This window comes from Bos mutus, chromosome 27, assembly GCF_027580195.1.
Source record: "Bos mutus isolate GX-2022 chromosome 27, NWIPB_WYAK_1.1, whole genome shotgun sequence".
In the NCBI taxonomy this organism is placed as follows: Eukaryota; Metazoa; Chordata; class Mammalia; order Artiodactyla; family Bovidae; genus Bos; species Bos mutus.
The window spans coordinates 3,424,123-3,452,100 of NC_091643.1; the positions used below are offsets into that span (position 1 = coordinate 3,424,123).

At 48.7% G+C, this 27,978-nt stretch overlaps 1 protein-coding gene across 2 annotated transcripts in view; it reads left to right on the forward strand.

Annotated features, from left to right (window-relative positions):
- The first annotated feature begins 1,665 nt into the window (after positions 1 to 1,665).
- LOC102278891 (ubiquitin-conjugating enzyme E2 E1) overlaps positions 1,666 to 27,978 on the forward strand; it is a 63,100-nt gene continuing 36,787 nt past the window's right edge. The window contains exons 1-3 of one of the 2 annotated variants that reach the window (XM_070364292.1): positions 1,666 to 1,815; positions 2,723 to 2,907; positions 6,472 to 6,522. In XM_070364292.1, coding sequence (XP_070220393.1) covers positions 2,756 to 2,907; positions 6,472 to 6,522 — 203 coding nt within the window. In that variant the 5' untranslated portion in view covers positions 1,666 to 1,815; positions 2,723 to 2,755. The remainder of the gene's footprint in view (positions 1,816 to 2,722; positions 2,908 to 6,471; positions 6,523 to 27,978) is intronic. The other variant, XM_070364293.1, reaches the window with a different exon arrangement.

Genomic DNA, 27,978 nt, shown 5'->3' on the forward strand with positions numbered 1-27,978 from the left:
CCGTGGACTACAGAAGGCCAGGCTTCCACGTCCATTACCAAAACTCTCGGAATTGCTCAAACACATGTCCATCGAGTCGATGACACTGACAGTGTGAACATGTATTTTAAATAATCAGGAACCCACATTTTAGTTAAGAGGAAGCCTCAATTTTAATAACTGTCTTCATATTATTTTTTTCATCCCTACTGAGTTCATGTTTGTTTACTGTTTTCCCTTAAATTTATATCTTTTACATCCAAAGTACATGTATATGGCCTGGTTTTAAGCAGATTCTTTTGGATTGTTTTCGTATAACATACAACAGAGAATGTTATTCTTATATGCTCTACCAGGACTCCTGAAATCAGACAGACATGTGGGATCTTTTCAAAATTTCTAAGCATCTGAGTGACTAAGGGATTGCTCTGTCTGGAGATAGGAGGCTGAAATGATGCCCTATATATATTTTCTTTCTCAGCTTTTAGACCCCTTGATACCATGACAATTCTTGGTAGGTACATGTTTCCTGGTACCTCACAATTACTTTATGAGTCTTAGTAAAGTTGGAGTTTCATGTTGAGGGCTAGGAGGGGTTTAGGTGGGTGGTAAGCATGCTTGTTTTCCTGGTTAGTGGATATGCCATGGGCTTTATAAACTGTGTTGTACTGTGGTAACTGAAGCCACACTGTTGCCATGGAAAAGGATGGCAATTTGAATGAGATAATTTAGAGTGGCCCATGGAAATCTGTCTGGACAGTCGCTTAATGTACTACACCTAGTACGTGTAACCTCATACGTATTTCTTCAATTTCCTTCAATTGAAATGAGGAATAAATGAGAAACATAACTGTAATTTGATGGTTAAAAAAAATTAATCTTGGTAAGAATACTAAATGAACAATTCAGAATTAGAGCGACTTTTATAAAAATAGTATGATTATTTGAATGGCATTTGTATTGTAGCTGAAGAATGTACAGCGGTCCCCCAAACTTTTAATCTAAATTCTGACACCAAAAATTCTAAATCCAGTCTAATGTAGTACAGAGTTTATTCCCATTGATTTCTCATATTCATGAGACTGTCGCACGTTGGTTGGTTTTACCTGTAACGAAATCCTTTGTATCACTTTTAGAAAACACCACCTCTGTCTATAAAAATGACTGGAAATATTTAACATTGTAAAATAGCACGTGTCTGGGCAGAAAAGTCCCGTTTCTCACAGGGGAGCCTGCACCGACCTCTGCTCCTAGCAGGTAAACCGTCAGAGGGAGAAGCCAGGTCAGCCCACAAAAAAGCCTGTCGTGGGGCTCCTCATTTCCCCTTAGGCTGATCACTTTTTAGGAGCAGTTCCCGGGGGCATTCTCTCGTCCAAAGTCCTGGCTACCGGATCACTTTTTTTAAACCAGTCGGCCACCCTCGAGTCCCCTTGGCAAAAGCCTCTTGGGAGAGGACTTCCTCAGGTCACCTCCCAACTCCCGGCAGTTCTCTGCACCCCCACCCCCTCCCAGCGCGGGCGGGGGCGGGGTCCCCAGGCCACGCGAGACCTCGGCCCCCGGCCGGGCGCCCGAGGTGCTGAGGTGCGCGGTGTGGGGGAGGGGCGCGGGGCGGGGCCTGCGCGGGCGGGGGCGGGGCCTGCGCGGGGCGGGGCCTGCGCGGGGCGGGGCGGGGCGCGGGCGAGCGTGTGTGGCGGGGGAAGCCATTGCCTGTTTAATAGTTGCTGCTGCTGCACTTCCGCTTCTCTCCCGGCGAGAGAGAGACACGAGTGGCCAGGCCCAGCCGCAGCCGCAGCAGCAGCCGCCGCGGCGGCACGGAGCAGCCAGACACAAAGAGAGGTACGGGGATCCCCCCCGCCGCCCGCCGGCCCCCGGCTGCGCCGCCGGGCCTCGGGGCCGCCCCTCGCCGCCCGGGCGGCCGCTGGGCGCGGGGCCGGGACTGGGGGGCGGCGGGGGGCCGGGCCCGCCCGCGGGGGGATGGGCGGGGACCCCGGGCCGCGTGGGGCGCGGGGGCCGCCCGCGGCGGGGGTCGTGGGGGCCGCCGGGGCTCGAACTGTCAGCGCGGCCCCGGGAGCCCCCCGTGGCCGCCAAGGCCCGCGGAGGGGGAGGGGAGGGGCGCCCCGTGCCCCCGGGGCGGGGGCCCGCGTGGCTACTAGCCCCCCGGGGCGGCCGCGCTCATTGTTACCCCTCCGCCGGGGAGGCCCCGCACCCCTACCCCGGCGGCGCCCGCGCGAGTGCTGGGATCCCCGCCCGGCCGCGCCCCCGGGGGCCGGCCCGGGGCTGGGTGGGGGGCCCGGCCTCGGCGCCCCCGCCCGCCGCCCGCCACCCCCACCCACCGGCGCCCGCTCCCCGCCCCCCGCCCCCGTCCCCCCTTTCGGCTTCCTCCCTCGCCCCTCCCCGGCCTCCCCGCCCCGCCACCTCGCCGAACTCCGCTCCCGGCCCCCGCGACCCCCGGGGGCCGCTGCACACCGCTCGAGGCCGGCGGGCCCGGCCCCCGCCCGGAGGGGAGCCTCGGGGGCGGCGGAGGGGCGGCGCGCCGCGCTCCCGGCCGGTCCCCGCCGCGGCCCCCACTCGGGGCCGGGAATACAGACAAACAGCCCGCGTCCGACTCGCGGAGGCCGTGATGGGCCTGGAGACTCGGGAAAGCGCGTGGAGGGCGGGGGGCGGCCGGGGCCCGAGCCCTCCTGACAGCGCCCGAGTTCCGTGTCTACACCGGCCTTTCTATTTTGTCTCCCTCCCCCTGCAGGGGCTGTTTGCGGGGTGGGGCGGGGGGTTCGCTATGTCGGATGACGATTCGAGGGCCAGCACCAGCTCCTCCTCGTCTTCGTCCTCCAACCAGCAAACTGAGAAAGAAGCAAACACCCCCAAGAAGAAGGAGAGCAAAGTCAGCATGAGCAAAAACTCCAAACTACTCTCCACCAGCGCCAAGAGGTACCGAACCCCACCCCCGCCCCCCAAAGCAGGCTTCCTATTGCCCGCACGGCCTCCGGCTGCATTGGGTCCGCCTCCAGTGAGGGTAGCTTACTCGCTCCTCAGGGCTTATGTGTTCATAAAAAGGGAAAAAAGGACCTTGAAAGCCCGAATTATTTCTCTGTTGCTGCTTCTGTTTTTTCTTCTGATCATTGTCTCCATGCAGCTGTTGTGGCTTGCCTTCCCCATATCTTGCTGCAGTTTGTAAGAATCCGCATGAGTGTTGCTAGTGACCTCCAAATCTGATTTCAAATTATTTGTCCTGTTAATCACTAATCTGTGACCCTCCCCAAGACTGTCATCCCACTTAATTACTAATACCTGCCCGGACAGCTCTATCACTGCGATTTCTATCACCGTCTTACTTCCTTCTCACCTGTTGCACATAGGATCTTTCTTTGAATAGTGCTTTCTCCACAAATTGCATAAGGAATAACTAACTCACATTAGCAGAGTAAAAAATTTAATAGATGGAAATGGATGTTTTCAAATGGGATTTAAAGAGGTTTTTCTGATTTAGAGAGTTGAGGCAAATTAATAAACCAATAAATGATGTAAATTAGTTATTCCAGGCTGTTTTGGGGATTCTTTGTTCTTTTTGAGAACCTCCACTTAAATTTCAGGGACGCTCAAATTTTTTTTTTCATGCTATTTTCTTTTATGCTATAAACAAAACAAAAACACTTTTGTCAACACAAGTTGAATTCACGCAGTAGCTCTTTTTCTTTTTTCTCTCCCTCTTATGTCTCTGATAGAAGTTACTTTTAACCTCCATCATCCTTCAGTAGTATCCTCTGATCCTCACAAGCCTTAGTCTACAGCAGATTCCTTGGAGCCCCCTTTCCTTTTCATAAATCCTGCTGTCCGGTGTACAGTCATTAAACTTTAAAGTGGCAAACCAGGAAGATAGTAAGGAATCGAAATGGTAGCTTAGATAAAGATGTCTGTCTTAAAAGAACGTTAAAAAAAAGAAAAGGAGGCTTTAGGTTTCTCCACTGAGTAGTGAGCCAGAACTTTGAGTTAGGAAGTTTGTCCTGTCATTTTCCCTGACTTGAAATTTGGAAAGTTGATGAAATGCTTTGGTGACCAAAGCACAGGAGACGAAGAAAAGGCTCTGGCTGCTGTAAACAGTGTAGACGTGTAGAGTTAAGTGGCAAGGTGCCTTGGCAAGATTCTCATTTCAGAGAGGTCGTTTGATCGCATCTCAGCTTCCCAGGAGTCCTGAGCGGCCCTCTGCGGTCAGCCCTGTGCTGGTTCTCCCCGAGCCTGGCGTCTCCCCTGCCCACTTTGGATGGAGCCGTCTCTTTATTCCCCCTCCCTTTCTCTGGGCTCTCTGATCCAAGCTGGGGGCAGCTTTTGGCCCGATCTAAGGCAGAATATTTGTGTTAGTTCACTAGCATTTTTATATTTTGCTGGATTACCCTAGTGTACAGGAATATATTTGGGGATAAAGGCACAGGTGTCAAATATAAAATTGTCTGCTTTATGTAGGCAAATTAGAGACGGTTTTTTTTTCTTCATTAGACACAATTTGTCTATTTATGCTAAGGAAGTTAAAAACTCATTTGGAAATGCCTGGGAAAGAGATGGTAGGTGTAAAATAAATGAAAGGCGGGAAGCTTCCAACAGTAATTTTATCAGGTTAACATCAGCTTTAGCTCCCTGGGAATCTTGCTGAAGGAGTGGCTGTTACCATAAAGCAGAGCTGTGGTTAATAGTAAAGGTGAAAAAACAGGGGGCCTCGTATCCATGAAAGAACAAGGGGAAAAGGGAGGTTGCTGGGACCCTGTAGATGCTGCTCGGGGAAATTGATCTGGAAGGTGGGAATAGAATTGGGGCGGGCACATATACTAGGAGATGGGAAGAAAGACAAGCCTGAGTTGGCCGACAGGAGGTTACTTAACTGCCCATTAGAAGGAAACCACTTGTTGGTTTTTAGTCCACAGCTGAAGGGAAAGCCCCCACTGCAGGTGGACTGGATAAGAAATACTCTGTGGAACATGTGTGGATTACTCTTACAAATCTTTTCCCAGTATTCTGGAAGTAGTGTGAATGTTTGCTGTAGAAGTGAAGTCGATAAAGCTGTCTGGTATTATCTTTTTTAGGTGTTAAAGAAACAGCTCCCTTTTCAGTGAATGTTTTATCAGAGAGATTGGATTGACAAGGAGGATTTATGCCAGTTGTGCTTAGAGGGAGGTGATTTTGCCCCTGTACATAGGCCTTAACATACACAGCCATTCTGGTAGATGCAGGTAAAGAATCGGGAAGCCCACGATCCAAACTGCCTGACATACAATAATGAGTCAGACACCGGGGATGCCAAGGCCCCAGAGCTGATAGGATGATCGCAAAAGAATTGACAAAAGAATTGAGCAGGACGCAGATAAGTAGATACCAGAGATAGCAAAGCCCTTTCACGACGACAAGAAATGTCCTCCAATTGGAAAGTTTAAGGAACTTCCCTAATCACCACCCCAATCCGAAGTAAATTTCTCTTGACTTATAAATGAAAAAAAACTGCTTTCATAAAACCTTTTGCAATCGGAGCTAGCTAGTCCTGTCATCCTACCCTCAGAAAACCTTTGGGAAGAGAAGAGCATCCATTGGGATTGATTGCTTTTAGACTGTGTGTATGTTTTGTACTCCTGTACTGCCTATGTGGGGTTTTTAAATTGTAGCACAGCCCTTTAGGGCTTGATTCGATAGGGTCAGGAAAGGTGATAAAGACACCAGGCTGGGTCTGGAAGGTGGCGGAGGCTTCATGGCCGCAAACTTTGGTCTGAACTGATGCTCTGGGCACCTAGGTAGGCCCAAGACAAAGGCCGGGCCGGCGTGAAGGCCGGGCGGCGTCGGCCCGGGGCGGGGGATGGGCTCCGTGCAGTGGCGGGGCGCTGCGGGGACGAGAGCTCGCGGGTGTGTGTGTGTGTGGGGGGGGGTCCCGGGTTCAGAGCCCGTGCGGGGTGCGGGCCGGGGCTGCCGGGAAGTGCGGGGGCCGCCGGGGTGTGCGGGCCAGAGGGGCCCGGCCGCCGGTGCACCTTGCGGGCCGCGGGCGGGGTGTCCGGGCGGGGGCGGGGGCGGGGGCGGGCCTCCGGGGTCCCCGGCCGGGCCGCGGCTTCGTGGGTCGCGGCTTCGTGCGCCGCGGGCGGGGCCCTCCCGGGGGCGCCGCGCGGCCTGCGCCGCCCCCTCCGCCCGACGGTCAGGCGGCAGGGCAGTCAGCGCCCGCGGGGCCGCGCGGGGAGCGGCCATGTTGGCTGCGTCCTGGGGACGCGGGCGGCCTGAGGGGGGCGCCGTGCGGGGCGGGGGAGCCGCGGGGCGGCTGGCGGGCGGGCTGCGCTCCGCGCGGTCCGCTGCGGGTCGGGAAACCGGCCGCCGGCGAGGCGCTCCGGAAGGGTCGCGGCGGCGACGGCGCCGAGCGGAGCCGAGGGGCGGTGCGCGAGGCGGGCCTCGAACCCGGGCGGGGGTTGTCAGCCCTGCGCGCGGCCACCCTGACGCGCTGTCTTTCTCTCCCCTCGCCTCCCGATCCAGGATTCAGAAGGAGCTGGCGGACATCACTCTAGACCCTCCGCCCAACTGCAGGTGAGCGCCTGTCCCCTGGTCCCCCTTCTGAACTGTAGAAGTCTCCTCTTCTCCTTGTTTCGAAGTTTTGCTTTTGTTCATTGGCCGGTGATTGTGGGGCGCTGACCCCGAGCTCACGCTGGAATCCGGCCTGGGCGGAGGCTCCGCCGAGTCTGCGGCCGCCGTGCGGCGGGCCCTCTGAGGGGACGCCTGTCCGCGTGCTTCTGGGACACCCCCTCAGGGCTCCCGAGGGTGCTGTGGGACCCAGACGCTTAGGGACATTTCAGTTCAGAAAACTGCCGTCTTTGTTCTTCAAGTTAATGCAGCGGTAACACTGCATCTTCACAAGTTACGTTGTGTGCATTTTTGTGTTGGACTTTGGGCTGACCGATTCAGGATGTAGTTTGTGGCTTTGATAAAGACGTTTTTACTTTATTTTATAGATTTTAACTCTTCCGTAGAGATGTTTTTCCTCAAAATTGCTTTACTCGAACTGTGTGTATATCATGCGTGTTTCAGTTTCAAAACAGCTTGATACACGCTTTTGAAGGATTTGGTGATAACTTGATTTTATTTAAAATGGCCACTTGGCTTTTGTTGGGTCAAGGCGGAAGACTGGATGATTTTACTAAATCAACGTGAAGTGACGAAGGACTTGCTGCTGCTGCTGCTAAGTCGCTTCAGTCGTGTCTGACTCTGTGTGACCCCATAGACCGCAGCCCACCAGGCTCCCCCGTCCCTGGGATTCTCCAGGCCAGAACACTGGAGTGGGTTGTCATTTCCTTCTCCAATGCATGAAAGTGAAAAGTGAGAGTGAAGCCGCTCAGTCGTGTCCGACTCTTCACGACCCCATGGACTGCAGCCCACCCGGCTCCTCGTCCATGGGGTTTCCCAGGCAAGAGTACTGGAGTGGGGTGCTGTCACCTTCTCCGCTGAAGGACTTAGGTACTACAGTAGCGCCGTTTGAGAGAGGTTAATTATTCCGTTCTCTTACTCCCACAGTCTGAAAATTAACTGTAACAGTTAAGCTAAATCTTAGTTCTCAGGATTGATAATTGGAATAGGGTGAGGTGTTTTAGAAGTGTACTAAACTTACATAGCATAGGAAGAAGTTGTTACTAGCGAGTAACAGTGGTGATAAACAGAATTTAAAATGCGCCTGTGGAAATATTCAGGTTGAAAAACGAAAGGGAATATTTTGCTTATGAACACTGAACTTTCTAAGCTGTGGTTAATGGATTAAGTGGGGAAAGCTTTAACACTGCCGTTTTTGTAACATGTTCTTACGTTCGGTCAAGTGTGGGGTGTTGCTTGGTAAAATCTTGTCCTGTTTTCTGAGTTTGAAATGCCCTTAAACTATAGTTTGTAGCCAGTTAATCGTTCTGGAGGATTTCTCTCTTGGCTTTCAAGAATCTTTTCAGACTGTCTTTCTGAACAGTTGAGAAATGGGCCAGGCTTAGGCCTGGGATATTTTCCTTTTTCATCTTGGTGGCAGCTTACTTCGGCTGGAGGCCTGTGGCTCCCTTGGTTGGTTGTAGTGAACCCATGGGCATTCCCCAAGGTATGTCTGCTGCCTGTCCTTATCACCCACATATTTGATATCACGTCTCTTCCATGCATGTCTTGTGGATTCAGACAGCTTTAGCTGATCTAGGTTTTAAAACCAAGCTTTTAAAGCATAGTTTCAAAACTAATAATGTTTATCAAGGCATAAACTTCTTTCTTAAATTTACAGTTTAAAATTGTAAACAGTTTGAAGGTTTTCATGGGATTAATCATTTTCTTTAAGAAACCAGTTGTCAGTACACTTTAGTTTCCTAGCATTTTAGCTGAGCTCCCGTGTGAGAGATTTGTGTTGCTCAACATGTAGAACTTCTTATCCTTGGAAAACCCTCCTAAAGACCCTTAAAGGTGAAACCTCTGACCATCAATCACCTAAAACTGGATGGGTTGTTGGGTTGTGGACGCTGGGGACACAAGCTTTAACATAAACATTTTGAAAAAATTTTTCTTCAGTTTCAGAGAAAACACAAGACATTTTTATTTTGGGAGGGAAATGTGTATTATGTTGACTTTCAAAAGTAAAGACTGCCTTATTTTTCTGAAGACATTTTTCAGTAGGGCTGTTTAAGTGCTGTGAACTGTGATTTCTACTTTTGGTTGGTTCACTAGTGTTACTGATAGAGTGTTATACAGTACCCCAATAGTCAGCTAACATAAATGAGTTTGGTTTTAGGTTTTGTGTTGGTACCTTATAGGATTGAATCATTTACTATTTTAATGTATATTGTTATTTGAGATGGAAATGGGTAATTTGAAGCTACTTTTTGAAGTTCGTGTTCAGCTCTTTGTGATCCCATGGACTGTAGCTCACCAGGCTCCTCTGTCCATGAGATTCTCCAGGCAAGAATACTGGAGTGGGTAACCTTTCCCTTCTCCAGGGGATCTTCCCCACCCAGGGATCCAAACCAGGTCTCCCACATTGCAGGCAGATTCTTTACCTTCTGAGCCACCAGGGAAGCTAGCTTCCAATTAAAATGTGTGAATTAAATGATACATTGAATGTATGCATGTTTATTTCTTTATAATTTTCTTAGTGTTACTCAGCATGAAAACTTGATAGCTTGGTTCTTAAAATTTTTTAATTTTGACAATTGTAAACTATATTTTGAGTGAGTTAAATAATTAGCTTTCAATTGATGTATATTAAGCTTTTGTAGAACTGCCTTTCTTCAGTCACTATTGAGTGTGTGGCTTTAAATTTAGCTACATTACTTTATTAAAGTATAGTAGTTGGCACATAGTAACCTCTCAGTAAACCATTGATTATTGCAGATCAATGGGAGAATTGCTTCTCCTGAAGGTGCACTGGATGTGTTGAGTATTTTTAGCACTTGACAAATATATGTGAACTTACTGAGCTTCCAAACCTGTGTGAAATGCAGTTTCTAACAGTTATGTTTGAGCACATCAAGTTAAATTCTCAGCGTTTCATATTGAGTAGATGTTATTTTGAAGAACAAAATGAGGAATATATTCAGTTGTTGTTCAGTTGTGTGCTACTGTGTGACCCCATGGACTGCAGCACCCCAGCTTCTCTGTCCTTCACTGTCTCCCTGATTTTGTTCAAATTCATGTTCATTGAATCAGTGATGCCATCCAACTATCTCATCCTCTGTCACCTCCTTCTCCTCCTGCCCTCAGTCTTTCCAGTCATCAGGGTCTTTTCCAGTGAGTCGGCTTTTCACATTTGGTGGCCAAAGTATTGGCACTTCAGCATCAGTCTTTCCAGTGAATGTTCAGGGTTGGTTTCCTTTAGGATTGACTGGTTTGATCTCCTTGCTGTCCAAGGGACTCTCAAGAGTCTTCTCTTGCACCACAGTTCGAAGGCATCAATTCTTTGGTGCTCAGCCTTCTCTGTGGTTTAGCTCTCCCATCTGTGTATGACTGCTGGGAGAACTGTAGATGGCTTTTACTAGATGGACCTCTGTCTGTTTTTTAAAATGCTGTCTAGATGTGTTACAGTTTTTCTTCCAAGGAGCAAGCGTTTTCTAATTTCACGGCCTCAGTAACCGTCTGCAGTGATTTTGGAGCCCTGAAAATAAAATGTCACTGTTGCCACTTTTTCGCCATCTATTTGCCATGAAGGGATGGGATGGGATGCCATGGTCTTAGTTTTTTGAATGTTGAGTTTTAAGCCAGCTTTTTCATTCTCTTCTTTCATACATTCAGTGACCTCAAAAGTGTTTTAAACTGTGTTTTTAAAATTACTGTGTATTGCCAGTTAAATAAAATTCCTTGGTATCTCTGAATTATTACATTTGTGCATATAAATATGATCATAACTAGTCTCCCAGTTCATGTACTGTGCTTTCGGTTAGGCTTTTTCCCCTGCATTTTGGCGCTCTCTCGTTTAGGAGAAGAGTGCTGTCTTAACTACTGTAATGATTTCCTAAAGCATTGGATTGTAAAACTATGCCTTTTAGATAGCTGGTGAACTCTGGGCCCCTGGAGTCAGTTTTGTAGCTGTTATTTACAGCCTGAGGCTCAAGCTTTGCTAAATTGACTAGTTAGAGCTATATAACTAACCTGTAGCCATAAATGTCTGTAGCCTGTATGTCTGCACATAATAAATGACACATTTTGCGCAAGTCCTTTAAACTTCAGATTTCTCTTATTAGATATATCAGAATTTTGAGTAAATACTCATTTAGTGCCTCAAAACCTAAAAATTAAGATTTGAGGCAGGGTGCTATTTAGGACAAAGTGTCTTAGAGAAGTCATTAAACATTTCAGGCATGGGTGAGAATAATAAAAATTTCCTTTTATATGAGATGACTTTATTACATTTTGAGCATTATTTTTGTGTTTTCTAAATATATGAACCCAACTAAGTCAGTGCTTTTTATTTTGGGGGGAGACCTAGAATGAAACCAGATACAGTGGTTTTAAAGTTTTACAGCTACACTTACCCTTTTTTTAGTATGATACAAAGGCTAATGTCAGGAGCATTAAAAAAAATGTAAAGCAGTTTTCTCAACCTTCTTTTCCTCATTGACTGAAAGGGCTGAGCACCTGGCCAGCCTGCCTTGCAGTGTTGTGAAGCTCACAGGAGAGTAAGAGTTTCCTGACGTGTTAGATGGTGATACTGTTAGAGCTGCCCATTTAGCTGCCTTTAACAGCTCATCATTTTTCCTAACATTGCTGGTATTTTAAGTACAATTTTAGGCTGTTATATGATTATAAGAATGTATGTTTTTGAGAGGCTGAGATGCAGAAGTTGTGGAGTAAAGAGTGAAAGATACTCCTGGTGGTCTCTTCTGACCTTGCCCTTAGAGAGGTGCTCTGGGTCAGCACTGATTGTGTCTGCGACTTTACATTTTGTATTCTGTGGTTTTATAAAATCTCCTGGCATTAGTGGTAATAATAGTGAGATGTCAGTTTAGAAATCCCAGGCTGCTAACCTTGGACTGAAAAGAGATGATCCTCTTTGAATAGTAAAGGCTGATCATTTCATCCAAGCATGTTTTGTATGCTTGCTTGGGTTTAAGAAACAGGTTCAAAAGAAGTCTTCCTGTACAAAGCCCTGTCTCACCTGCTGAAAAATAGCCTTCCTTGTATATATCTTTAATTTATCTGTTACCTGTCTAAAAGTGAATTGTTTCCCAGATGAGTAGGAACTCTTGTGGGTGTTGTGCTTCCCAAAAGGACCACATTTGTAAATTGTAAAACTATACTGCTGTTGTTTCCCATAAAGCGGAAAAGAATTCCTGTGTGACCCAGCAATTCTACTCCTAAGTGTTGTCCCAAAAGGATTGAAAGCAGGGACTCTGCATTGAGTCAGTGTTCATAGCTGCTCACGGTAGTCAAAAAGTGCAAATAACCAGGTGTCCATCAGCAGATGAGTGGATGCACAAAATGTGGCCTATCCGTATAATGGAATATTTTTCAGCCCCGAAAAGCTGTCCCCACCCACCGCTGCACTGCACACACAGCACGTGGGATCTTAGTTCCCCCGGGGGGGTGAGGGGTGATTGAACCCTCACCCCCTGCAGTGGAAGCGAGAGTCAGCCACTGGACTGCCAAGGAATTCCCGTGGAGTGAAGTTCTGATTCACGCTCTACACCATGAATGAGCTGGAAAATAAGCTAGACAGCAGGACAGACATTATTACATGATTCCGTTTACATGGTGAGCTGATTAGAACAGGCAGATTGGAGGGTTCCCAGGGGCAGGAGGAAGGGAGAATGGGTAGTTATTTCTTAACAGGGGCAGTTTCTGTTTGGGGGTGATGAAAATTTTGCCAACAGATAGTGGTGATAGTTGCACAATGTTGTCATTGTAATTAATGGTACTGAATTTTACACTTTCAAGTGGTTTAAAATGGCAAATTTTGTATTATATATTTTACCACACTAAAAGAGGGAAAAAGAAAAAGACTATATTGCTGTTAAAATGTTGTTGGCATCTGAAGGGAAAATTGCTTGTGGTTTAGGGGGCAACACTACAGTTTTTTGGATTTGTGTAAAGGAATGTTAGGTTCCTGTCATAAACCTTTAGTGCCTGTCACGTGTAAAAGTCGTTGCCTTCAGGGACTTCATTGTTTCGGAATCTTGGTAAGAAATGCACATATAGATCTTGGGTTGTACTCGGAAGTGTCAGTAGTACTTGCAAAGTAGTAAGTGCATGTGACGTTTTTTTAAAGGTTCAGAGGAGTGCGATATTACCTGGCATGAGGGTTCGTATCTGGGGCCGCGCAGGAGAGCAGAAGTGAGTGGAGAGAGTGAGGGAGCCTGCTGCGGGACAGGGGGTGCCTGTGCAGGCCACGGGGTCACAGGAAAGCAGCCAGGGCACTGCTGGGCGCCAGGGAGCCAGTGTGTGGCCAGGGGCTTCCCGGGTGGCTCAGTGGAGAAGAACCTTCCCGACAAGCAGGAGCCGTGGGTTCCATCCTGGTTGGGGATGATCCCCTGGAGGAGGAAATGGCAACCCACTCCAGTATTCTTGCCTGGGAGCACCCATGGACAGAGGAGCCTGGTGGGCTACGGTCCATAGCGTTGCAAAGAGTTGGACACAACTTGACAACTAGACAATAGCAAACGAGGCAGTGAGAAGGGGTGGGAGAAGCAGCAATGAAACACGTGCTCCTCGGGGTCACCGGCAGGCTTCGGGTGTGACTTCCTGGTGCTGGAGGGTCTCCAGAAACCCTTCAAACCGGAAGTGTGATCCAGTTAGAGCTGAGCATCCAGACAGAGAAGCAAGGGCTGCATGGAACTCCTGCCGCAGAGTCCAGGTGAGAGGGCAGGTGGGCCTGGGATGGGGGCAGGTGGTGGCCTCAGAGTGGAGAGGGGAGAGCGGTGGAGAGTACTGGAGGCAGAGACCTTGGCCACTGATTGAGGTGTGGGCTGCTTGAGAGGGCTCAGGGGTCTGGGGAAGACGGTGGTGCTGTGAGCACAGGCTGGGGAGGCTGGGAGACTGGCTCCCGCTCCCGGGGCGAATGCTTTGTGGACCCTGTACACACAGCGCTGAGCGCCCTGCTGCTCCTTGGTAGGCCGTCAGTCAGGACTTGCATGTTGATGGTACGCTTAGGCTTATTATTATCAGTCATCGAGCTCTCAAATCTATCTCACCTATTGAGATTAGACAAGTTAGACTTACAAACTGCCCAAAGGACAGCAACCACGATTCTTGTTTTTATTCTGATCCTACATATTCTTTTCCCCCAACTTTTTAAATCTGGAAACTTTCAAACTACAGAAGAGTTGAAAGAATATTACAGGGAGCACCAGCCTTCACCCCCATACATCAACTGTTAAAACTGTACCTGTGCTTTGCCTCCATCTCATCTCTAAATACGGAGAAGGCAGTGGCACCCCACTCCAGTACTCTTGCCTGGAAAATCCCATGGATGGAGGAGCCTGGTGGGCTGCAGTCCATGGGGTCGCTGAGGGTCAGACACGACTGAGCAACTTCACTTTCACTTTTCACTTTCATGCATTGGAGAAGGAAATGGCAACCCACTCCAGTGTTCTTGCCTGGAGAATCCCAGGGACAGGGGAGCCTGGTGGGCTGCTCTCTATGGGGTCACACAGAGTCGGACACGACTGAAGCGACTTACCAGCAGCAGCAACATCTCCATATATTTATTTTGCAGAACCATTTGGAAGTGAGTTGGGATGCCTGTGTGTGGGTTTCTGTGCATTGTGTGTGTGGGCTGGCGGGGTGCCGAGGCTGGGGCTGGCCGTGGGCGACTGCGGTAGATGCGCAGGTGGGTAATGAAATCCACCCGATCGCCCCGGGAGGAGGAGAGTTGAGATTTGCACTCTGAGGGATGGGGGAGCAGCGAGGCCCTGGCCAGCACAGATGCCAAGTAGGGGGAGCTCTGAGCTGCAGGGGAGGGAGGGAAGTTTTTCCTGTGGTCGTGAAGTACAAAGCGCAGTCTGTAGACGCAGAGGAAGAGAGTGAGAAGGCAGGAGAGGGAGCGGCAGGGTTCTTTGAACACAGTTTGTAGGGAAGACAATAGGGTCAGAACTGAAATGGGAAAGTGAGCGCTGGTCGCGCCCAACTCTTTGAACCCTGTGGACCGCAGCCCGCCAGGCCCTCCTGTCCACGGGCTTCTCCAGGCAGCGACACTGGGGTGGGTGGCCGTGCCCCTCTCCAGGGGCTCTTCTGGGCCCAGGGGTCAAACCCCTGTCTCCTGTCTCCTGCATGGGCAGGTGGATTCTTTGCCACTAGCGCCACCTGGGAGATGGTGAGTGGAAAAGCGTGTGTTTTGGAAGGCTGCTGCCCCCAACCTGATGGTGGAGTGACCGTGTCTAGAGGACTGAAGCCTCTGTGGCCCTCGAGGAACACTCCACTCCAGCTGCTGGAAAAGCAGCACCCGCCCCCGTGTCCTTCCGTTCGTTCTTTCCTGGGAGACTTGAAGTTCCTTGAGAGCAGGGATTATGTCTTTGCATCCCTACATTGTCCAAGAGAGAGTAGATAAACTACAATACATGTTTGTTAAATTAAAATACAAACACAGTAACCCAATTTGAGTCTGATAGTTTAATGGGATGCCCTCATTACCCTCTTCAGAAATTACTGGAAAGAGCTGGAGAAACGGCCATCGCAGTTTACAGTTGTCCATTGCTGGCTGTCTTTCCAAGATGGCATCCAGTCTCTCTCGGCAATTTTCACCTTCCCGGCATCACAGAGGAACTCTTTGTGGTATGAAAGACGGTGCTACAGCTAGTTTGGGAAGATGTATGCAGAAAATACCAGTACCAGTGTTCACGGGTTTTGACTTCAGAAGATTAGTTTGCCAAGAAGTGAGCATGGGTTTAGGGGTGCTGAGTAAATTGGGCTTCCCTGAGCGGCTCCCTGTGCCCAGAGCCTTTCCAGAGTGGGGTATGTGGAGGTGCTGGCACCTGCTAGAGGCATCTGACAGATTCCCCACCACCAGCGAGTGAGGTAGGGCTGCGTAATGAGCCCGTGCTTGTTCCGCCTCTCCTATGCAGTCGTGCCCTGAGTGAAACAGCAGGCCCAGTACCTGCTGTCAGAGTGTGCTCCTCACCCCTGGGAAACCTCCTCCTCCAGAGGCGGAGGCACTCAGCAGGGCTCCTTGCTGGAGCGTGCCAGTGATGGTGGGCTGTTGTAGAGTCCTGGCCACGCTTTGTTGTCGTTTAATCACGGAGTCATGTCCCACTGCTTGTGACTCTGTGGACTGTAGCCCGCCAGGCTCCTCTGTCCATGGGATTCTCTAGACAAGCATGCTGGAGTGGGCTGCCATTTCCTTCTCCAGGGGATCTTCCTGACAGGGAATCGAACCCACGTCTCCTGCGTTCTGGGTGGACTCTTTACCACTAAGCCACCAGGGAAGCCCTGTGCCACACTACGTAGCTTATGATAAACTTGCAGGAGGCCAAGGTGATGTTTCCGTCAGGAAGGTCCTGTTGACTTTGCATAACTGAGCGCCAGAGAATTGATGCTTTTGAGCTGTGGTGTTGGAGAAGACTCTTGAGAGTCCCTTGGACTGCAAGGAGATCCAAACAGTCCATTCTAAAGGAGATCAGTCCTGGGATTTCTTTGGAAGGAATGATGCTAAAGCTGAAACTCCAGTACTTTGGCCACCTCATGCGAAGAGTTGACTCACTGGAAAAGGCTCTGATGCTGGGAGGGATTGGGGACAGGGGAGAAGGGGACGACAGAGGATGAGATGGCTGGATGGCATCACTGACTTGATGGATGTGAGTCTGAGTGAACTCTGGGAGTTGGTGATGGACAGGGAGGCCTGGAGTGCTGCGATTCATGGGGTCGCAAAGAGTCGGACACGACTGAGCGACTGAACTGAACTGAACTGAACTGAAGTTACCACTGGGTTTTGTTACCTGGGCAGCATACTGTTCATTAATACTGTAATCACAGGGGGTGCAGAGCTCTCCTGGGCCAGGCCTAAGCTGTTTTTTTGGTAGTTCGGCGCATCAGTCACCTTCCCTGGTGGCTCAGACAGTAAAGTGTCTGCCTGCAACACGGGAGACCTGGATTCGATCCCTGGGTCGGGAAGGTTCCCTGGAGAAAGAAATGGCAACCCACTCCAGTATCCCTGCCTGGAAAATCCCATGGACAGAGGGGTCACAAAGAGTCAGACACGACTGAGTGACTTCCTTTCCTTTTCCTGAGGAGGAGCGTGGACTTGAGACACAGAGAGTTGAGATGTGTGCACTTGGGAGAAGCCAGCTTGTAGAGGTTCTCAGAGGCCTCCAGCTCATCTGGAGAGGAAGGCACGAGAAGAGAGTCAGGCTGAAGACTGGGATGCCTTCTAGACAGAGGTGGTGGAGGCTGAAAGAGAAGCCAGAGGAGGACACAGAGAGAAAGGAGGAAAAGGAAGAGCAGGGGGTCAGGAAGCAGCGAGTGGGAAGAGTTTTGAGTGGAGTGGCCATCAGCTCTGAAGCAGTGCTGCTGAGGTGGGAGGCGCGGAGACCGGCAGGTGTGTGTCGGGTTTTACACCTTCTCGCTGTCGGTGACCTCCACGAGACAGAGCCAGTAGAGGGGCTGACTGTGGAGAAGGAAAAGGTGTTTATGTGTGTTACTTTTCCCAACTAGCAGATTTCATTGTGTTTATCCAGGGAAGTGATTCGGTGTTGCCAGATTGTTACACTAGTGTAATTGTTCTTAATATTGTGTATATTATTTCTCTTGGGAGGGGGTCTGTCATTTTCAATGAATTCTCAAAAGGACTGGGGGGGGGTTCCTTTTCCCTTCCTTCACTAGAAAAGTTCCTGCTTTTCTAGATTCAAGGCCTTTGTGATCGTTGCAGCTAACAACTGTGGCGTGGATGCCGTATGTAAACAGTGCAGAGGTTCATATGTTGTATTTTGATAAATCCTTTCTGCTGGACTTGGTTTGAAAATACTAGGCAGTGGATAAATTGGAAAATCAGTAAATTGCTGCTTGCATCCTTCAACTTTTTTACCTGCTTTGATTTGCAGTGGTTTGTGCTTTTCACACTTGTGAATGCCCTAGAATAAATGGGTTTATGTGTTTACTTTTAACACACCGGAAGTTATTCATCATAGTTGATTTTTTTTCAGCCTTTTAAGGTTGACTGTCACGTTGTTTTACATTGAATGTACCTGGAACTCTTAAAGATCTTACAAGCATCACCTTTCCAATCATCTTCTAGCCCCATTTTATTAATTTGTTTCAGATTATCCCAGGCACTCTTGGGGCTGTGTAACTTGATAATTGAAACTGACCCTTTTTCTGAGGTTGATTCTCCAGACACCTACTTGTAAGTTGCACACCGTATGCCCGGACAGTAAGGCGCCTGGGGTTACTGCTGCGCGTGGGCGATAGGTTGGTCTCCCCTGGCTCCTCCCATCAGAGCCACGTGTTCACGCAGCAGTCACGCAGAGAAGCAGATGCCAGCTTCCCATTCCGGGTGGGAGCAGGGGTGGGGGGTTGCACAGCTGTCCTAAGGGATCTAGTTGGTGTCTGGTTACTCACCTCACAAAAGTTGTCAGTCAAAGCACTACGCTTTTAGCTCCAAAATACACTGTATTTCATTGACATTATTCCACTTTGTTCAAAAATGGAATTTTGGATTATGATTGCTATTTTTCACTTTTTAAAACAGTCAGAGGTCATTATAGTAAATGAGTACTTGGAGGAGAAATTATTTATGATCTCTCTTATTCAAATAATTTTGATAAATTTGTAAGGTAACACTGATGACACAGACTACCTTCACTTGCATGGTGGGGGGCTTCCGACTTGAGTCCCGCTGCTGGCTCACGTGGGGAGATGGAGGCGTCTCATTTAAGACTGGCCCAAATTATTTTCCAGTCTGCTGTTCAGTTACTCAGTTGTATCTGACTCTACGACTCCATGCTTCCCTGGTGGCTTAGATGGTAAAGTGTCTGTCTGCAAGGCAGGAGGCCTCGGTTCGATTCCTGGGTCGAACCAGAGAAGGAAATGACAACCCGTTCCAGTATTCTTCTCTGGAGAATCACAGGGACAGAAGAGCCTGGCCTACAGTCCATGGGGTCGTAGTGAAAGAAAATGAAAGTGAAATCGCTCAGTCATGTCCGACTCTTGGCGACCCTGTGGGCTGTAGCCCACCAGACTCCTCCATCCAGGGGATTCTCCAGGTAAGAATACTGGAGTGGGTTGCCATTTCCTTCTCCAGGGGATCTTCCTGACCCAGGGATCGAACCGAGGCCTCCCGCACTGCAGGCAGACGCTTTACCATCTGAGCCACCAGGGAAGCATTCATTGGGTCGTAGAGTCAGATACAACTGAGTAAGTGAACAGCAGACTGGCAAATAATTTGGGCCAGTCTTAAAATAAACCGTACATTAAGGACACAGTTCTTGTTAGAACCAAAATTTGAAATTGCTTTTTGCTCTTCCTGGCCATGGCTGCGGGATGCTGTGTAGATATAAGAATTTCTTTTACTGCCGTGTACTATAACTGTTTGCATTTAGACATACTGGGAGGAACTCCTGTCTTACAGGGCCTGCAAGTTAAAATCCATGGTTACGAAAGAAACCCTAAACAGTCATTAGGCTCTTGGAGCCCCAGTCAGTTGTTACGATGGAAGTTCTGTAGCTTGGAGGATTGGACGTTCCCTTCTCTGAGTTTCTGTGTCCCGTTTACTGTGAGATGAATGACGTTTCATTCACAGGTGACAGGCACTGTGTGTGTCTTTTTCCAGGGCTTCTCTTGAAACCTTTCTACAGTTAGAGGCTATAGTCCAACCCCGTGGCTTTCCAAAGGTTAAACTTTAGAACCTGGTAGTAAGCCCCTCCGGTCGGACCAGCCCATGCAGTGCGATGGTAACACCTGTCGTCTGACCTGGAGGTGCCGGAAAAGACATGACGTCTTGTTGTTTAAAGGCTAAGTCAGATCTTGAGTCTTAATGACACGATGCAGGCTTAGTCTGCCACTTCTTTTTGGGCTGAAATCTTTGTCGCTTTGCTCTGGCATTTCTGGCTTCCTTATTCCTTGCTGTGCACTCTCCCTCCCCCCCGCCCCCGTCCCTTCAGAACAAAAAAGTTGGCCAGTTGGGGGAGGTTTTCTGTTTGTTCTGAGCACGTGCACTTGAACCAGAAAGGCTTTGTGACACTGGGCTTGTTGAGGAAGAGATGTAACTGTGAGTCTCTAGACTCTGTGAATTGCTGTTGGCCGGAAGTTTGAAAGTGTGGTTCGTTCCCCAACAGATGCTCACCAGGCCCAGTAGGTTAGTAAATGTTAGTAAATGTTCCTTGAATGACTTTTTAAAACATATGACATCCTGAATACACGTGATTTGCATCAGAAGAATTGTCTGTGATAATGACAGATTTTTGTTTGTTCCAGTTTAATCTTACTACTAGTTTTGCAAGTGTCTTGAGGCCTGGCACGGTTATGAGTGACTAGCTGGGGTGTGCGGGTCACCCTGCCTGCCTGTTGCCCTGGGGCCCGTGGAGCGCTCTGCAAGTCTCTGCTCCGCGTCTGCCGTGGCGTACTAGCCGGGCGGCCCTTTGACTTAAAACACAGCTGTGTCAGGCTGCTCTTCACCACACTCAGTTGCTCGTCTAACATTTACTGGGCATTTCCTGTTGTGCCAGGTACATGAGATAGAGCAGTGGAAAAGCGCTCATGGAGCTTACGTGCATGTGGAGGGAGGAACAATTTTAAAAACGTATAAAATTGTTCTTATCACGAGAAAAAAAATGTTTTCTCTTTCTTTAATTTTGTGTCCGGTATGAGATGATGGATGTTCACTTACTGTGATCATCATTCCGTGATGTATTCATACGTCAAAACATTATGCTGTACACCTTAAACTTATGCAGTGCTGTATGCCTATTACTTTTCAATAAAACTGGAAGGACAAGTGTACAAAAGAGTAATTTCAGGTAGCAGCACTAAGAAATTAGAGTAATGGCGTAGTGAGTGACAGGGCCAGTGGGAGCATTGGTTGATGCCAGTTGGGAGAGAGGGCCCTGAGTGAGGACAAGGAGCCAGCCACCAGAGGACATTTTTAAGCCCAAAGACAACAAATAGAAGACTAGACATTATGCGTGAGGGTCTAGAGCAGTAGGAGGTGAGGTGGGCAGCCACCAGATTGTACTGATTTCAGAAGGCCATTGCAAAGTTTTAAACAGAGGAATGATCTGTACCACCGTGATTGGCCTAGTCTTACAGAATTTCCAGCTCATAAAAAGAGAGCTTATGGAGTTACTCTTTGTAAATATAAATATCCCTGTTGTTTTTTGGGGGTTTTTTTGCCTTATGAACAGATTCACTGACATTTCTTTATGTAGCTTTCTATTACATCTGGATAGGATAGATCTGTCATACCTACTGTATCTAGATGTCTTATATCTAGAAATTTTATAAAAGTGAAAGATGTGCCGCCCAGAGTCTGTGTCCGAACCCGTGAGGTGACGTGTCACGGCGCTCCGCTCGCCTGTCTGACATACCGGGTGGGCCAGAGTGTGACTGCCCTGTGCCGTCTGCGTAGCTGACAGAAGCAGCTTCCTGGTTGGGTCTCTCCTGCTTGCCCAGCTTCCAGCGGAAGGGCAGGTGGTGCGGGGCTGCTGGGGGGAAGCCTCAGGACCTCGGCCTCTCTCCCCAGCAGAGCAGGGGCCGTGGACAGAGCTGGGCCGGCAGGTGGTGCGGCGGCCCCGGTGGGCTGGGTGCAGCCTGCTGGTCTCCTAGCGGCCCTTCCAGGCTCGATCTCCGCAGCCGGAGGCCTCGCGTCTGTGCGATGGGACTGTGGGGTGTCCTTGATTCGGTAGACTCTTTAGTGGAGTGATAGTTTGCCCTACCTTTAGTTAATGAAAGTGGAAATACTTGGACTAAAAAGGACATGTAGGCCAAACCCAGGGAATATTGCTAATAAATTGATTAGAGTTAAAATCATTCTCAGGTGTGTGTTTGAGGCTTTAGCTACTGAAATTCTGATGTTATAGATATGACCTGTGAAATGTAATTCCAGCCTATCTTAATAAATGATTCCGGGAGGTTTGGCATTGCATTGGTAAGAAATAACACAATTTCTTACAGAAGAGTAGGTTTTCTTACTGAAGAAATGGTCCTCATGATTTTTTTCGACTGACCTAATAACAGCTAAGTTAAGGGCTTCTAGGAAATTGTTCTTATTTACTGTTAAAGAAAAAATTACACACTTAAAATTTATGCATGTCATCCAAAATTCTTAAAAGGGGGCACAATTTCAGCGCAAATGAAACATGGGTATTTTGCTCGAAGGGAAGCTACACCAGTAATACAAAATAATCAATACAAAAACGCATCAAGTAATTACGTTTGACTTTTAAATGAACTGTAGTAATTATACTGTAAAATGAATGAACGTGTCCGATATTTTGGGCATTCACTTTATGGAAAATAATGAAGGAACAGTGGGAAAGCCTGATTTGTGATACTCTGGACAGCTCTTTTTTTTTTTCCTTTTTTTAATATTCATGTTTTTGACTGTGCCTGGTTTTAGTTGTGGCACGTGGGATCTAGCTGCCCTGTTCAGGAATCGGACCCCAGGCTGCCTGCATTGGGAGTGCTGGGTCTTAGCCCTTGGACCACCAGGAGAAGTCCCCTGGACAACTCTTTAGAGTTCACATACATATCGTATCTTAATTCAGCTTCTTTCTGCCTCATACTCTGTGCTGTGGGAATTTTGAAAATAGCTTAAAATTTAGTGATGATAGCAGCTAACACATCAGTATGATTTTTATTCCCACTTTAAAGATGAGGAAAGAGAAACTTAAAATGGTCAGGTAGCTAGCCCAAGATCACTTGGCTCTTAACTGGGGGAGCTGGTGTTTAGGCCCTGGCCCATTAGAGCCTCCTCCCTAACCGTCGTCTGAGTTAGACCTCACTTAACGATACTGCCCATTCAGTTTTTACTCAGCTAAACTGTGGAGGTTTAAAAAGACGGGGTTATTCACAAGTTAGCCACTGACTGTGTTTCATCAGGCTGGCCATTTACCCCTCTGTGTGTTCTCCAGCATAGGTTTAATCACCAGTGCATTCCGATTTAAAAACCTGAAGGACTCCAGTTGCCCTTCAGATTAAGTACCCCCCATTCTCTCTGAGGGGTCACGCTGGTTCTTTGTTGTGTCGTGTGGGCCGTCTCTTTGTTTCTGAGTGTGGGCTCTAGTGCCCGGCTCCGTAGTTGTGCATGGCGGTGGTTTAGTCCCAAGTCGTGTCCCGCTCTTGACCCTATGGGCTGCAGTCTGCCAGGCTCCTCTTTCCATGGGGAGTCTCCAGGCAGGAATACTGGAGTGGGTTATCATTTCCTCCTCCAAGGGGTCTTCCCAACCCAGGGATGGAGCCTGGGTCTCCTGCTTTGCAGGCAGATTCTTTACTGACTGAGCCATATAGAAGGCCCTCACGGGCTGGCTCCAGGAGGCCTGGCTCCTGCTCGTTGCTCCCCTCTGTAACTTAGCCATGTTCATCTCACTCCCTGGTGCATTCCCTCTCCAGTTTCCATCCCTACTGTCCTTACAGCCCAGACGGAGGTGAGTCATCCCGTGCGGCGCTCTCATCCGTGCCCTGTGGCACTGTATACTCTCCTCTTTACAACATGGATCACACTCAGTTACCGCCGTTTATGTTTTCTTTAAGACCTGATTGCTTTATTTCTTGGGCTTCTCAGGTGGCTCAGGGGTAAAGAATCCACCTGCCAGTGACAGAGACAAGGGTTTGATCCCCGAGTTGGGAAGATCCCCTGGAGGAGGGCTACAGTCCGTGAGGTTGCTGAGAGTAGGGTGCAATTGCACACGCATGCCTTTTTATTTCTTGAGCCTAACACCAGGAGATGCCTAAAAGGTTGATTTATACAGTATTTGTATAATATTTATACAGTAATTGTATAAATGTTCCTTTAGTCACTGAAGAGATTATAGTCAAGTTGAAGTGATGAAACCACAGTCAATTTTAATCTTTCATGGATGGAAATAGGACTATTTCTGCTACTTCACATAAATGTAATATATATCCCTAAGATTTTAAATATAGGTTTGGTTTTTAAGAAAACACACAGTGTATCCAGTGATTGAAAATTCAGATCAAAATGGGAAAATGGGATCATGACTTGGATACTTAGCAGTGCTGGTCAAAGCATTTGCTGGTGAAGGCATCGAAGTTGCTGCATTATATTAAAAGAGGTAGATGTAAATTACTTTTTGCAATAAAATGTTAAGAGTAGCAGGCACCATCAGGAAAAAAAATGTGAAAAAAAAAATTAAGAACGACATTTCCTTGGCTGTGCGGCGTCTTCGTTGCTTCTGTGTGGGCTTTCTCGAGTTGGCCGAGTGGAGGCCCGTCTTCACTGCTGAGCAGTGGCTTCTCGGGGTGCGCACTTCAGCAGCTGCGGCCCGCGGGCTCAGTGTGGGGCACAGGCTCAGTCGCCCTGTGGCACGGGGGGATCCCATCTGTATCCTCTGCTTTGGCTGGTAGATTCTTAACCACTGTGCCACCAAGGAAGTCCTGAAAGTTATTTGACTAAAATTATAAACTGAGCATTTATTTGTGTCTTTGTACATATAGCAATGAGTTAGATTGTATGGAGATGGATGTTCTCAGCATAAAATGTCATAAAGCAGGTAGTGAGCTGGACACCGTATATAAAGTTCATAGGACAGAGCCATGTTCAGTGTTTTCTCTTCATCATGCCTCCCTTCCATCTAAGCTTTCTGTCCGGTGACGGCAGTGATTCCCAGTTGTGCCTCTAACCAAGCACACCTCGGGGGTGGGGAGCCTGCCTTCAGAGCTGAGGGTGGAAAGGAGAGAAGAGCCCCAGCAGTCCCACAGCCTGAGCCAGGGCGGAGGGGGTCGGCCGGCGGCGTGAGGGGCAGCCCCAGCCTCGCTGCTAGGGGCCAACAGGGAGGATGGGGGGGTTAGGGTTCACGGGCTGGGGCGTCCGTGGAGGGAGGCTGGGGCTCTGGAAGGCTCTGCCCTGCGAAGGGAAGGGGTCTGAAGAGGGCTGACTTGTTTCTTGAGGTTAGAAATGGGGCCTCGCTTGTTCTCCCCACAGACTACATTTACATCCCCACATGTGCTCTTTTGTATAAATAAGATCCATCTGAAAGAGAAGCAGAAAAGGGTGCGGGAGAAACCGCGGAGCTGGGTTCCGGGCAGAGGCGCCCTGGACTTTGCCATCACTCTGGACACACTTGAGCTGTAGAGTAATTTTGAAAACAGTTTTGCCAAGAAAATACCTTTGGAAAAAATCGTGTATTGTTAAACTCGTTTTCTGGCCCTTCAGAACCCTTTGTTTTCTGCGCTTTCCTTCCCCTCCCCGCTCTTAGTCTCTCTCCTGATTTCTTTCTGGGGCGTAATTGACATGCAGCATATTAGCTTCAGGAAGACAGCACAGTGACTGGACGTTGGTGTGTGTTCTGAAATGATCACCGCAGCAAGTCCAGTTAATGTGTTAGCATATGTAGTTCCTGGTGATTCTCCTTGGGATGAGAACTTCTGAGATGTCCTCTCCTAGCAGCTTTCAGTGTGCAGCGGTGGTGACTGCAGCCTCCATGCTGTCTGTGACCCCCCTGTGCATTCTTGCTGAGAACTTGTGCTTTATGACGCCCTCACCCAGTCTGTTCTGTGAGCTTGGTGTTGGGGCGTTCGACTGCACGTGTCAGTGAGGTCATGCGCTGTCTGTCTTTCTCTGACTTGGCTCAGCATCGTGTGCTCAGGTCCATTCACAGGACTGCAGTCTTTTCATGGCAGAGTAATATTCCTCTGTGTGCGCTGACGCATCTTCGTGCATCTCTCAAGGGGGCACTTATGTGGTTTCTGTATCCTGGCTGTTGTGAATAATGCTGCAGTGGACCTGGGGTACATTTAGACAATCCCAGAAGTGGAATTCCCAGATCATAGGATAGTTCTATTTTTAGTTTTTCGAGGAAGTTCCATCCTCAACAACTGTCTTCATTCCCACCAACAGTACACAAGGTGGGACCCTTTATTCCTTTTTTTTTTTTTAATTGAAGTGTGGTTATTCACAATACTATGTTTCAGGTATAGTAGTTCAATATTTTTATAAATTATATTGCATTGAAAGTTACTACATGTAATAGCTTGTTTCCTGTGCCGCCCAGTATATCCTTGGTGCTTATCTCTTTTATACATGGGGATCTGTATCTTAGTCCCACACCCCTAACTTCCCCCATATGCCCCTCCCAACCGGTAACCCTTCACTAGTTCTCTGTACCCGTGAGTCTGTTTTGTTACATGCATTCTTTTTTTTTAGATTTCACATGAAAGTGATAATGTAGAATATTTGCCTTTTTCTGTCCGACTTGTTTCACTAAGCGTAATGCCCTGTGGTCTATCCATGTTGTTGCAAATGGCAGAATTTCATTCTTTCTTACAGCTCAGTAATAATTCCCTTGTGTATTGTACATCTTTATCCATTCCTCTGTTGATGGACCCTGAGGTTGCTTCCATATCTTGACTCTTGTGAATAATGCTGCAGGGAGCACTGGGGTGCATGTATCTTTTTGAACTCTGGGTCTGTGCCTGGGAGTGGGGTTGTTGGGTCTTGTAGTAGTTCTTGGTTTCTCAGGGACTCTCCACCCTGCTCTCTGCAGTGGCTGCCCCAGTTTACACCCACCCACTGTGCGTGAGCATCGCCTTCTTCCACACCCTCACCAGCACTTGTTACTTGTAGACTTTTAGAATGTGGCCATTCTGATGGGTGAGAGGTACTGTTTCATTGTGGGTTTGATTTGCATTTCGCTGATGATTAGTAATGTTGAGCATCTTTTAATGTTCCCGTTGGCCATCTGTATGTCTTTTGAAAAATTTCTGCTCAGGTCTTTGCTCATTTCTTAATAGCATTTTTTGATACTGAGTTGTATTAGCTGTTTGTTTATTAGTGCCGTGTATTTCTTAAATGCTTGATCTCTGGACCGTGCTTGGGCCATGCTTTAGTCTAGTTCAGTGAGCCCTGCAGGATGGTATTCAATTTTATTCTCAACTCTTTGCGTCAGGTCGTCTGATATCCCCTTGACAGGACCACGGATGGGTGTAGCGTCCAGTTGTTAGATACTGTAAATAGATTTACGTTTCACAGATGTCGGTAGTCTTATTGCCCAATTCCCATTATATATGCAAAAACAAAATCACAAATAATGAAGTAAAGTTTATACCAGTCAGGGATAATTTGTTTTTGGCAAGCTGAAATCATCTGTTGAATCTGAAAACGTGCTGAAATCTTTAGGTTTAGAAAATGAACAGAACGTAAGGAAGGGCCGTGTGACTGAACGTTGGGGTGGGGCAGTTTGGGTTCTGGTTGTGTGTTACCTGGGGCTGTGGATCACCCCTCACTGCTCCACTCCATTCACTGGCGTGGAACCTGCCCCTGCATGAATGTGGCCCTGCCTTTGTGCGCCCCCCTACCCCCCCCGCCCCTGAGAGCTGCAGGGGTGTGTGATGCCCCCCGCCCCCTGACAGCTGCAGGGGTGTGTGCCCACCCCCCCCCACCCCCCGACGAGAGCTTCAGGGGTGTGTGGCACGGGCCCCGGTTGGAGCACTGGCTGCCCCATAGGGCTGTGCCACTGGAACAGCAGAAGCAGGAAGTCCTGTGAGGTGGTTGCTGTGGGGCAAGCTTTGCTTCAAATGTAGAGACACCATCTGAAATGTGAAGCGCTGTACTGGGGGTGCTGTCAGGCCCATTTTACAGATGATAGGGTGAAGGCACAGGCTCCAGGTGGCAAGTGAGTGGAGGGCTGAAGAGGAGGCCAGGCCCTCCAGCTCAGGACCCGTGTTCTCCACCATTCTGCTTTGTTACTGCCTAAGGCTCTCTATGTTGCAGGTAACGAGAATTCAGTTTTAATGCATTCAAATAAAAAGGGGTTGTTATAAGGACACGCAGGTGTGTGACTTTACCAGTCTGACCTGAGACGTTCTGGGTGACAGCGGAGGCAGGGTCCTTGCCCTCCGTCTCATCTGCGCTGCTCTCTGCACGCGGGCCTCCTCTTTCTCACACTGCAGGTCGCTGCTGCCTGCCCCCCTGCCTGCAGCAACAGCACCACAGGGACTCAGGGAGAAGCTGCTGTTTTTTGTTTTTTTTTTTTTGGCCAGTTCCAAAACTTCTGGGTGAGGGCCTGGGTTAGTGCTGTTTGATTGACTCCTGGACCAACCAGCTAATTTGGTCACTGGTCCAAATAACACTAGTGTTGATGATTAATTTAAGAAAATGGAAGGAACCTGTCCATTTGGTTCCTAATAACTGGCCGTTGAGGTTCCTGGGCACTTTGCGCCCTCTGAGGATGGGACTGTGCCAGCCACACAGCCACACAGTGCCTGGAAAATGGTCGGTGCTCAGATGTTTACCAAGTGGGGAAAGGAATAAGTGAATGATCTTCCTGATAAAGGAGCACATCTAAAAATAGACTTCAGTTTTCTGATGGCTGTCCAGGGAGTGCCGAGGATGCAAATAGCCTGTTGGAGCGTTCTCAGCCGGGGAGAAGTGCCGTTTCT